The sequence below is a fragment of the Cibotium barometz genome, chromosome 24 (assembly GCF_041138505.1).
Source record: "Cibotium barometz isolate CiBa-2024 chromosome 24, ASM4113850v1, whole genome shotgun sequence".
NCBI classification, from domain to species: domain Eukaryota; kingdom Viridiplantae; phylum Streptophyta; class Polypodiopsida; order Cyatheales; family Cibotiaceae; genus Cibotium; species Cibotium barometz.
The window spans coordinates 31,024,143-31,037,144 of NC_141069.1; the positions used below are offsets into that span (position 1 = coordinate 31,024,143).

Consider the following 13,002-nt stretch of genomic DNA (forward strand, 5'->3'; position numbering starts at 1 on the left):
ACTCGCATATATATATATATGATTCTTGATGTAAGCAGGCCCCCAAGCATGATCGTGGATCCGCAGGTATCATAAGAAGGGCCAACCAGTCATTCATCAGATACCCCTTACAACCAGGACAGCCAATTACATGGAAATCATGCCAATAAAGTGGTATTGCCCATATCAATGATTACATGCAAATGGCAATGATGATAAGGGTTTGATTTTGCCAGGAGAGGCAAGCAGCTGCGTTGAGAATTTGGGAGAATATCTAGCCTTTTTAACCTCTAGCTTAAGAGGGATTGTTTTTTGATGGCTTGAGAGACAAAGTAAGAAGATTAGCCACAGTAGGAAGGCCAAATCAAGGAGCATAATCTCTCTCCCTCTCTTTTTTTGCCTACTTAGCCCCCTTTTCTCCCTATCTTCTGGTGTTTCTCCATTTGGTTTTTGATTCTCTTTGGCCATGGCAATGATGAGAATGTGGAAGCATGATGAGTTCCTGGAGGCTGCTCTGGTCATGCTGCTGCTCATTGCCTTTTCAGGTAAATGATCCCTACCAATTCCCATCCTCTTTCTTCTTGTTTGTTTGTGTGTGTGTGCACGCGTGCCCAGGCATGCTGGGCACAGAGAGAGAGAGAGAGAGAGAGAGAGAGAGAGAGAGAGAGAGTTTCTCTCTACCAATTCCCATCCTTTTTCTTGTTTGTGTGTGTGTGTGTACAGCAAGGGGGGAGAGAGAGAGAGAGAGAGAGAGAGAGAGAGAGAGAGAACTTTTTGGGCTTGCTTAGTGCCCCATTAAACTGATGATCCATAGGACGATTTTCTCACTAATCCCTTGCAGGTCCTGGTTTCAGTGTTCTTTCCGCTGTGTCCTTTGGTATCAACTACGGAAAGGTGGCCAACAACCTCCCAGCTCCAGCAGAAGTCGTGACTTTGATTCAGTCCATCTCCATCCAAAAGGCCAAGCTCTATGACACAGATCCCTTGGTGCTTAAAACATTTAGCAACACAGACATCTCCTTCCTGGTTGGCGTAGCCAATGAGGACCTTGCGGGCCTCTCAAATCCGGCAGTTGCAACAACTTGGGTTCAGCAGAACATCCTAGCCTACTATCCAAACACGGATATCATCGGCATAGTGGTGGGCAATGAAATTTTCACTGGCACCGACACCACCCAGTTGTCTTATGTTCTCCCTGCTATGATGAACATCTACTCTGTTCTGAGCACTGTAGGCCTCCAGAAGAAGATAATGGTATCAACTACTCACTCCTTTGCCGTTCTCTCTTCTTCGTATCCGCCCTCCACTGGGGCCTTTACCCCAGCCATTGCAAACACCTACATAAAGCCAATCTTGCAGTTCCTCTCTCAAACGGGGGCCCCTTTCATGATCAATGCATATCCCTTCTTCGCCTACAAAGATAATCCCGGGACAGTCTCACTGGGATATGTGCTTTTTGAAACCAATCCAGGTGTGGTGGATCCCAACACAGGGCTTCGATACAGTAACATGTTTGATGCACAGTTGGATGCAGTTTACTCCGCAATTGCTGCTCTGGGTTACCGGAATATATCGGTTTTAGTGTCGGAAACTGGGTGGCCATCAGCAGGTGATCCTGATGAGGCAGGGGCGTCTCTCCAGAATGCTCAAGCCTACCATACCAACTTGTACCAGCATTTGCTGTCCAGCCAGGGAACACCTCTGAAACCCAATATAAGCATGGATGTGTATCTCTTTGCACTCTTTAATGAGGACTTGAAACCAGGCCCAGCATCAGAAAGACATTATGGGCTATTCAAGCCAGATGGAACAAAGGTGTACAGCTTTGATTTTTCACAGTCATCGTCTTCCGCAGACTATCATAGAGTATCTTGGGCACTGAAGATCGGCTGTATGCTGTTTGCATGGTTGTGTTTGTCAAATCTATGATGGGAGCTGAAAATTCACTGATCTTGGAGGTCAATAAGCATTGGTTTTTCACTGTCATTTTGGGGGCACTTGGGGCTCGACGTAGAAGAGTGTGGGCATGTGCAGTGTGTGCATATGTGTACAAGGGCATGTGCAGGCATGTTTTGTGTGAATATATTGATTTTTTCCAAAATAGCAATGAAACCTACTGAGGCTTTCCTGTGGTGATCTTCAGCCGGTCCGTGCTCCTGGTTTGAGCAAAATGTGCAAAAACCTGACATCATGATGATTCAAGAGACGATCAGTGGGATTGTTTTCAAGTTGTTACAGAGTCAGGGGTCTGCTACCACCCCATTGCTCAACCAGTAGTGTTTGGAGAAGACAGATTATGGGTTCTCATTTCATTCCCCCCCTCATTTCTTTACTGCAGTGTATATTAATTTCTCTTAAATACATCTGCAGCTAAAACAAACTTGGAATTCTCTTGCTGTCCTCTTATCCTTTGGCCCCTATCTCCTTTGCATGGATGTATGTGGTATAGATTATTGCACCGTCGCCATGCACCACTTTCCTTTGGGGATATTATTTGTTCATTGTAACAGTCCCAAAAAGTTTATCAATTATTACCATGGCCTAGCTTTACAACGTGTGCTTTGTGAATTTGTTCAAATGGTTTTACTCCCTCTATTCAAAATTCTTTCAGAACCTGTTTTGTGCTTTGAACATCATGTAAGTATTCCCAGAAGACTTGGTGGAATTAAGTGCATACTTTGGAGGCTGCATTGAATCACACACATGCGAGTGTGTGGTATGATCAGCCATTATGAAACAAAAAGTATTGGTGCTGTGTTGGTGTGGCATGGCTACATATTTGTTGAAATGGCCTCATGTTCGTTAAAAGCAGCATAGTGGAATGGGCTAATGGTGCAACTTGGTTCACATCAAAGTAGTAACCAAATGAAAATATTTGCTTCAAATCTAGGACCTGCACGCCGGCAGCTTTGGTACACCGCCACTTGGGGTAGAGCTTGCTAGCTTAGTCAACCAAGTTAGTGTAGCCTGATTGTTGTAAATTATATGAAGAAGTGGATGAGATCTTCATGGAGACTCCTTTGCATTCACCTCTTCTTTCTGGCTTTCTATGTGTAGGAATGTGATGTTTAGCCAAGTCACTATTTAGCTTTGACTATTATTTGAAATACAAAATAAGAACGATAAATACAATTGAAGGGTCCATTGTTAGATTTGTCATTTTTTTGGGGTGTGTAAGGGGGCATTTTCCTTATCCTAAAAATCCAAGAAAGCATTGTCCTCACATCCTATGCTTTAGATATAACTAATGAATTCAACCTTGTTGCTACCAAATTGCAAATAGATCTTGGTTGAGTTGCAAGTTGTAAACGTGCTCATTTTGGAACATGTAATTTAGTGCTTTTAGTTGACATTGAAGAGTCATACCCACCTATTTCACTCATACCCCTCCATTAATAAATTAGGGCCCTCATTGGCCTTGATTAATTAATGGAGAGGTAAGGTTAAACCTAAGCTCCTTAGAGCTCTCTCTTCCTGGCTCCCTCTAATTCTCCCTGTCCATTGTCACACTCTCTCTCTCACTAAGGTTCCCAAAAAAGACCACATAAATAAACTTGGTCTTCATAACAAAGGTGATGTTGCTTGGAATGTTGCCACCTTGAGGTAGGCCACCAAAAATCTATTGCTTCAATCTTGAGCTCATCTTTTTGCAACCCTAGTACTCACAACTTTGACTTCCCTGTGACACCTCATTTTGGACTCTCAATCTCAGCCATCCCACATTGGTTCTCTCTCTCTCTCTCTCTCTCTCTCTCTCTCTCTCTCTCTCGGGATTGTTCCTACGACGTTAAAAGAGCTTCTTCTTCTTCTCTCTCGTTGTGTGTGCATGCAATCATTCGTTTGTAAGTATGAGTGTGTCTGAGAGAAGGATCCATACGGGTGGGTAGGGATGCATAGAAAAATTAGGGGGTGTGATGGGTTGGTTGGTTTTTATGTTTGAGAGAAAAGGGAGGAGGAGGATGTTGTTTCAAATTAGTTCAGGGTGGACACAATCAATGGAGTACAGACACATGCAAAAACAACTCATAATGGCTCCATTCTAAGGCCTAATCATCATATACATTTCAACAAACTTTTCCAATAGAGCACTTATGGAGACATGAGTTCGAAATGGACATCAAAAAGTATGTTGACTCAAAGGATAAGAGCCTTCAAGAAGAGGGTAGGGTAGAGCCTGCCTAGGGGGTGTACATAATAATACCGGGTGTGTGTGGGGGGGGGGAGATAGCCTAGCAAAGCCATTTATTTTTTTGTTGCAAGGATAGTTACTGAAATGAAATGTCATTGGGTTGGTTAGAACCTACGGCCTCCCTTTGAGAGGCCGGGGTGGCTACCACTTGAGGTAGAGCCCGTTGATAAAGCTAAAAATGAAAGGGCATGAGTGAATTCTTTATTTTATTAAAGGCCCTGGAGTCAGGGTACTTTTAGAATAAAAAATAAACAGCCTAGTGGTAAGGTATTGAAGTCCCATGCTTGAGGTATTGGGTTCAAAACCTGTTCGCTGTTGACGGCGGCATAAAAGAACACACACAAACACAAGCACAAAGATTTTTTTTAAAAAATGAAAATAAAGAATAAACAATGGAAAGGTTTTTCTTTTCTTTTTTTTTGGTGGTAAAGTTAAAGGTAGATTATGATCCTTATTGGAAGCAAGACTTATGTCCTACTCTAAGAGTGTTAAAACGTTAATACAATTTCTTATTTCGTACACATGAAGGGTATACTTAAAAGATAATATAAGCAAGCGACCATGTTTCGTCAACGTGTGAGGCACCGTCCACGTCAAAATCCACACGTCTTGGGTCGGCACATGAGACAACCGCTAGGCTACCAATGCTAACTATAAAAAATAAATACCACTAATATATATTTATTGCGTTAAGTGTAATTTCCAATTTGCAAACGCAAAGTATACAAATCGAACAGTCAAATGTGCCTAGTAAAAATAGGGTTAATGTACCCAGTAAAATTGGGTTAAGAAACCATGCATCTTACGCATCGAATTTTCATGCAAGGCCAAGGAGCTAAACTTTGCGGTTAACTTGAGATTAAAGATAATATGTTTTGTGTGTGTGTGTGTGTGTGTGTGTGTGAGAGAGAGAGAGAGAGAGAGAGAGAGAGAGTGTGTGTGTTGTGTGTGTGTGTGTGTGAGAGAGAGAGAGAGAGAGTGTGTGTTGTGTGTGAGAGAGAGCAGGGTTAGGAAAAGACGGGTTGGCTTCATCCTCTAGCCTGCTCAACTTTTGAAAAATTAGCCTCATCTTTGGAATAGGAAAAAAGGCCTCTCTTCAAAAAAAAAATAGCAGTAATTGGATGAAATATGAAGAAAATGTTTCTTCATGGTGAGAAAAATTCATGTGTCAAGTTCACTCAAAAATGTTTCTTGAAGAGAGAGAGAGAGGGGGGGGGTCGGGGGTTTTTTCATCAGATCTTTAGTTAGACCCCGACAAGTGTGATTTACATGTTTTAAAAAACTCGTTTCTCATCCCATTGTTTTGTTTGGTTCACTTTTTGGCCTAGGTTTGAGTACTCTTCAACCTTACTTGAATGTAAGTAGGGGGGGGGGGGTTTCGGGCGGTTTTTTCATCAGATCTTTAGTTAGACCCCGACAAGTGCGATTTACATGTTTTAAAAAACTCGTTTCTCATCCCATTGTTTTGTTTGGTTCACTTTTTGGCCTAGGTTTGAGTACTCTTCAACCTTACTTGAATGTAAGTAGTGGGGATTGAGAAGTGGGTTAAGGGGGGTTTCCCACGACCAAGGGAGGACTACATATGCTCACTTTTTGCATTGTATGCCCTTCTACTTTTTGCATTCCCACAGAGAGTTATTGACATCATAATGACATGGTGGCTAATGTAAATGTTGTTGTGCCCATTTTGGTGTAGTTATATTTCTAATGGTTAAGTTGCATTTAAAGCTTCCATGCTAAGTTATCTTGGTTGTGCGAAAAGGCATTAAGAACTATTTAAAAGGATTTCACTCTTTTACAAACGTACCAAGAATACTTACTCCTTATTGATGGATAAATTCATCATACCACCCATAATGGGGATTGAAAAGTGGGTTAAAAACTATAGAAACTATGGGTTAAGATCTATATAGGACATGAATTATTAATCTTGGTTGGTAAGTATGATGGAGGACTGTGGAGCATATTCACTCTTTTCTTCTCTATACATGCAAGGCCCCTCTCTATAGCTTGGTCGGTTGGTTGGAAAGTATGATGGAGGACCGTGTTTTCTTCTCTATACATGCAAGGCCCCTCTCTATAGCTTGGTTGGTTGGTTGGAAAGTATGATGGAAGACCATGGAGCATATTCACTCTTTTTTTCTCTATACATGTGGGCCCCCTCTCTATAGCTTCTACTTGTTGGAAGTGAAGCATACACTACATTCACTAATATGCATAATGGTAATTTGAATCTCTAGCGGTGGGTTGTATGACCCTTGGCTACTTTTAAAGTTTACTAAACTAACCTCTCTCCCCCTCCCCCTCCCCCTCTCTCTTCCCCCACCCCCACCTCCTCTCTCTTCTCTCTATATAGAGAGGGTATGCCTCTCTATATAGAGAGGGTATGCCTCTTAAGTTATCTTGACTTGTTTCTTAAACCCCCTCTCTAATTTTCAAAATTTTCCATAAAGTTGGTGAGGACTAAGCTATGACAAGGTTAAAAAGAAGAGTGGAAATTAATGTTGTGTGTGTGTGCGTGCGCGTGCGCGCTCGCGTGTGTGTGTGTGTGTGTGTGTGTGTGTGTGTGTGTGTGTGTGTGTGTGTGTGTGTGTGAGAGAGAGAGAGAGAGAGAGAGAGAGAGAGAGAGAGAGAGAGCACCTTAGTGAAAGCACTGTTAGCATAATTTGTTTGTTTGCAAGCATTAAAGTTCAAGCATGCACATATATATGGTAAACATTTGAGCAAATCATTTTAAAACACAAATGATATAATAACTTAATTCAAGTAGCATAAATCTTTTTGTTTGCAAATATAAAAAGTCAAGCATGCACATATGAGCAAATCATATATAAAAGTAAATGATATAATAACCTAATTCAAGTTGACTCATTGTTTTCAAGGTCTAGTGGGCAATCTACATAAATCTTATTCAAGAATCTCTTTTGAAAAGTTTAGTATTATTCCCTTGCGCTTTCAAAATGTGACATATACACATCAATGAAAAGTGTCTCATATACATAAATGAAAACCTAGAAATAAAGAAAATATATGTGACCTTTCATTGGGGGAATCTTTTTGGGAAATTATTTGGTAACTAGTGTCTCTTAATTGGTTGAGATTTTCTCTATGGATTGCAAAAGTGGCACATCATACTTCAGCGCTCTCTCTCTCTCTCTCTCTCTCTCTCTCTCTCTCTCTCTCTCTCTCTCTCTCTCTCTCTCTCTCTCTCTCTCTCCCTACAATAGACAAAACCACCAAGGAATTTGGAGTGCCATGAACTAGTATGTCATGATTTTAATTGTATTGTATAGCATGTTAATACATTTACTTTTTGTTGTTTAATATCCTTTAAATAAGTGTTAATGTAAATCATTGATTCACCAAAAGATACTGCTGGTACTTGTGGATAGATGGACCATCTATTTCATGTAGGATGCCTCATAAAACTAAAATTAAATCTCTCTCTCTCTCTCTCTCTCTCTCTCTCTCTCTCTCTCTCTCTCTCTCTCTCTCTCTCTCTCTCACACACACACACACACACACACACACACAACACGCGTACGCACACACACACATGCACGCACGCACATGCACATGTACATGTACATGTACATGTATATGTACACGTACACACACATACATGGGCATGTATAAGCACACGTACACCCCCACACATGCACACACGCACGCACACACACATACATGGGCATGTATAAGCACACGTACACACCCACACACACATACATGGGCATGTATATGCACATGCACACACTCACACATGCACACACACACACACGCATGTACATGCGCATGCACATACAGATGTACAAGCACACACACATGCATGCAAATGCACGCACATGCACGCGCGCGCACACACACACACACACACACACATGCAAACCAAAATGATTTATCCCATTTAGAAGCAAATAAGGTGTAAGACTTAACCATATCATAAAATTAGTCTTAACCATCTATGCAATGTGAAAGTCAATAATGGTGTGATAGATTAGAAGGAAAATGGTGATATATTAGAAGGCAATGAATGTGTGTTTTATCGTGATAAGCATATTTCTAACATGAATATTGTGTTAGAAGTTTTTAAAATTGGTAACTCAAAAGTATCATTAAGTTAACTAAGAGAAGGGAAACATGGATAAGGATAAGAAAGTGCTATCATGGGTTTGCATGTGGATAAAGTACTTTATTGGGAAATGTTTTTCAAAATATGTAAGGATGCGGCACTTAGTGAACAACAATAATGAACTTCTTATTGTGATTGCTATGCATTTTTTCTTTTCTTAGTGAATAAGAATCATGAACTTCTAATTGTTGTAATTGCTATGCAATTTTTCTTTTTCTTTAAAGGTTTTCTTTTTCCAACCAAAACATGTAAAAATGTGGCACTTAGTGAAAAATCTCAAATTTCTAATTGTGATTACTTTTGACATTTTCTTTTTCTTTTTCTTTAAAGTATTGTGATTGCAATGAATTTTTCTTTGCATTAAACGCTTTTTTTTTGGCAGTCTAAACAATGAAAGCTAAGGGGCAAGGGGTATTTTTCACAAACACCAAATTTTAAACAGTGGAAAGGGGAATCCATGAGGAGATACATTTTTTGGGGGGAGGGTGGGAGGGGGGATTGCATATACATTCTTAAAGATGGGCAACTTAATTAGGCCATGGCAATTTCTCAATAAGCATATCTAAAGTTAATCTATAAGCTTGGTAGAATATAGTGTATTGAATCTAATAAACTTTCTCTTTGATCATGACACTTATCTCAAAATTGTAATTAACTTCCAAGTTTTTACAAATACTATATCAACTTGTGTACATATGCATACATGTAAACCACATCTTTATAAACCCTACTATAAGTAAAGACGTTAGAAATAATTAAAAAATATTTTATTTTTGTACAACATAAATAGGCCTATAGAAATGATGACATGGATAAGACCTCTTGCATAGGGTTTAGGCATAAACCCTTATAATAGGTCCTTATGCACACACCCTTATGAATAAGGAATGTGTAGAGGGATTTTTGTATGTCTTTATGCATATGATTTTAATGATTAAGTCCTATGCATGAAGCCTTATCCATGGGTTTTTTTTTTGGGATCAATAGTAAGAGTTTTTTTTTTGTATCAATAGTAAGAGTTATATATATAAACTTGAAAGAGGTCCAAATACACTAAAAGACAACAAAGTAAAAAGCTTGTGTACTTCCCTATAGTCCTCTACTTATCAATTTTAACTTTTTTTAAGAGTTTACATAAAAAAATCCCATCTGTCCTACTCCATCAAGAAGCAAGAGTGCTCCTCCCAAGATATCTGATAGCCCAACATGATACATGCCTCCATCATTGCTTTAGTAGTGCAACCTCTTGGAGACCCGTTTTCCAGCTTTCCCCCCTTCTTAGACCATATCTTCATTGTGGGTCTGGTTCCCATTGGTTTCTCCATAAAAGCAACAAAAGTGTGATCAACATGTTTTTCCTTAAGATACCACTGCATGGTTCTAGGACCAAATCTGGGAAGTCTATTTTTCCCCTCCCAACATCTCACATGCAATATAAAGTTAACAGTTAAGAGCTCTCTCCCAGTATGATTGAAGCTTCATCCAAACCAAGGTGGAAATCAGATGATGTTCCTCTCTGTAGATTCTGTAGATTCAGTAACATAAATCCAACTCAACATATCTCAACTTATTCACACAGACCAGCACATGCAGACACTTTTATGCATTATATCTGACACTTCCATACCAGCAAATGAGACCGTCTGATGAAAGACAATGGCATTTCTAGTAGACTAGATTTCCCACAAAACACAAGCTCTGATAATGTTAAATAACAACCTAGCATGTTCATCTCACTGATTGACCATTTGCCCAAAATCCAGTCCCCCCAAAATGTTTGAATGCCCAAACCCTTCTCTACCCATTTAGAAATCTTTGTCCAAATCCCTCTGATTGCTAGGCAGTCCCAAAAGGCATGTTTGCCATCCTCTAATGAGGATCTACATCTAGGGCAGATACCACTAGAAATACTTTTCTTTTGCAGTTTAGAACCAATAATAAGTAAAGCCCACATACCAACCTTCCACATGAACACCTGCAACGTCTTAGGAACCTGACTATTCCAGAGTAGTTTCCACCTCTTTTTCCAAGAAGTAGGGCTCTAGCTCACTTTTCAAATTTTATTGCAATATTCCACATTAACATCCCCACATCTCATCAAAGAATACATCTCTCTGGTTTTGCCATATGTTAACTTGACACCATTAAGCCATGACCAATCTTTAATCCAAACCGATTCATCAACTGCAGTAGAGCACAACCCCCTTCGAATTAGATCAGAAGCCCATATTACCAGATCTCTCTCTCTACCAAACAATTGAATTTCCCAAGTTATGTGATCCAGATCTTTCCACCCCACCACATCCTAGTCCCAATAATCATTCAAGTACCTAAGACATTTATTATTAAGCTTCTTAGCTAAGGAAGTGTCAAATAAGCCCAGAGGGGGGTTAAATTTGTGTGTCCACCAAATTCCCAAGCTAAGCATTGAATTGTCAGTCACCCTGCATCCCCCTTTCCAAGTTGTGAAGCCTAGGCACTCTTTCCATCTTTTGCATAACATATTGCAAACTGCAAAGTTAGTAACCTTAAGAGAAGCAAAGGAGAATAGTTTATCCTTCCAACCCAAATCCACCCATTTACCTTTAGCAAATACCTTAGAGGACTCAACTACTTCCCTTATCATTAAGGCCCAAGGGGCATTCTAAAGGAGACATTTAGGTAGCATCAAGGAAGTCCTTGCAATACAATGGGTAGGCATATGAAGGATACCAACACCTCCTTTCTTTGGAATAGACAATTTGTCCCATGCTAACCAAGCTAGGGCTCTTTTGGTTACTTTTCCAAAAGTCCCTAACAAGCCTTATAATTTTCTTCCAATGACACTTGCCAAAATCCAACATTGGGCATATTAAGAACATAATATAAGCATTCAACAATCTATTACAAATATCAACTGTTGTGAAAGGGAACTCTGATACCCTCCCATTTCCTTAATTTTCCCAAAAATCTATTTATTTCCCAATCCATCAACTACTTGTGTTACCCCTACTCCAAAGGGGATTCCCCCAACATCGCAACAATTTTCCCCTTTTGCACCACCTCACATCCCCACCTTTGCATATTAAAATCATTATCTTCTGTCAAACTGAATGATTCTGGATTTCTGAATATTGCACTTGAAACCAGAAGCAATAGAAAATTCATGTACACTGTCCAAAGCCAGTCTAATATTGTTGTTCTCAGCACTTAAAAAAGCAGAGAATCGTCAACAAAACACTATATGACTAGCTGATCACTATATCTAAGTTTCAACCCAATGATATTCCCTTCTCTGCAGGCATTCTCTAAGGACACCACCAAAGGATGAGAGACAATAAAAAACAAAAGGGGGGTCAAAGGGCATCCTTGTCTCACTAATTTGTTAATCTCAAACCCACCTACAACTCTTCCATTCAACAACACATTGGAGTATCCAGCCTAGGAGAGAGTACAAGTTGCCATTTTGGTCCCAAAACCAAGCTTTTCCATAATTCTTGTTGCCACAAACTACCAGTGAATCCTTGTTGCCACAAACTACCAGTGAATCCTGTCATAGGCTTTTTCTAAATTAAGTTGAAGCAGCATGATGCATTTTTGTTGGGTTTTAATAGCCACATCTCTTCCTAAAAAGGCAGTAAAAATATTATCATATATTGACCTACCCTTAATAAAGCCATGTTGCTTTTTAGACAACTTCTTGTAATATTGGGGTAATTCTAAGCCTTATCCATGGGGTTTTATTCATAGTGCCTTAATGTATAGGGACTAATCCCTTACACATAAGGCCTTGTCTACAAGAGTTTTCCATTTTACACTCTCTAATCCACGGGTTTTAATGCATGAAGCTATATCCATGGGGTTAAGTCTTTATGCATATGATTTTAATGGTTAAATCCTATGCATGAAGCCTTATCCATGGGATTTTATTCATAGTGCCTTAATACATAAGGATTAAGCCCTTACACATAGGGACTATGCCCTTAATGCATAAAGACTAACTTTTACACACTAAGCCCTTACACATAGGGACTATGCCCTTAATGCATAAAGACTAACTTTTACACACTAAGCCCTTAATGCATAAAGAATAAGTCCTCTTTACTATGTATTACATATTAACCAAGCAAGACACAAGGAGAGGAGAGAAAAAAGAAATCCTAGATTTTTAAAAAATAAGAGGAAAAAATTCCTTTGATTGACCCTTTGTATTTCGATGGACCCTTTGTATTTGATTAACCCTTTGTATTCCAGCTTCCATTCCTGCGTTTCACTTCTTAATGTCTTTTACATACCGTAGCAACGTGCGGGTTGAGTACTAGTATATCTTATCTTACTATACTATACTATATATAAAAGGAGAAGCCAGTGTTATGCTTGACCACACCTCCAAGAGGGAACTCTACACATTCACCTAATGGATGAGCAATGAAACACAACCGTCATGGGGTACTTACCAATGCTTTGAGCTCATGTCTCTTGAAGCCTCCAAGCTCGCATGTATGCTCCAAACTCCAAGCTCCACCTCCACACTGTCACCGTGGAGTTGCTCACACCATCACATAGGCCAATCACACTCTCTCTCACTCTCTCATACAAGCATAAACACATAAGCATGAAAGAGGCACAATGCTAGAATGCTCTCACTCCTCACTCTCCCACAAGTACAAGGGAAGAGCTCTCAATAGCACAAAGGGGATTGTGTCCTTTCATTATGAGAAAATAC

General features: G+C 39.8%; 1 protein-coding gene across 1 annotated transcript; it reads left to right on the forward strand.

The window, feature by feature from the left end:
• The first annotated feature begins 386 nt into the window (after window positions 1-386).
• Window positions 387-2,532, forward strand: LOC147625174 (glucan endo-1,3-beta-glucosidase 11-like). Its single transcript, XM_086818424.1, has 2 exons — window positions 387-524; window positions 821-2,532. Exons 1-2 carry the CDS (start codon window positions 446-448, stop codon window positions 1,906-1,908), a joined length of 1,167 nt encoding a protein of 388 aa, XP_086674550.1. The 5' UTR covers window positions 387-445; the 3' UTR covers window positions 1,909-2,532.
• The last annotated feature ends 10,470 nt before the right edge of the window (window positions 2,533-13,002 follow it).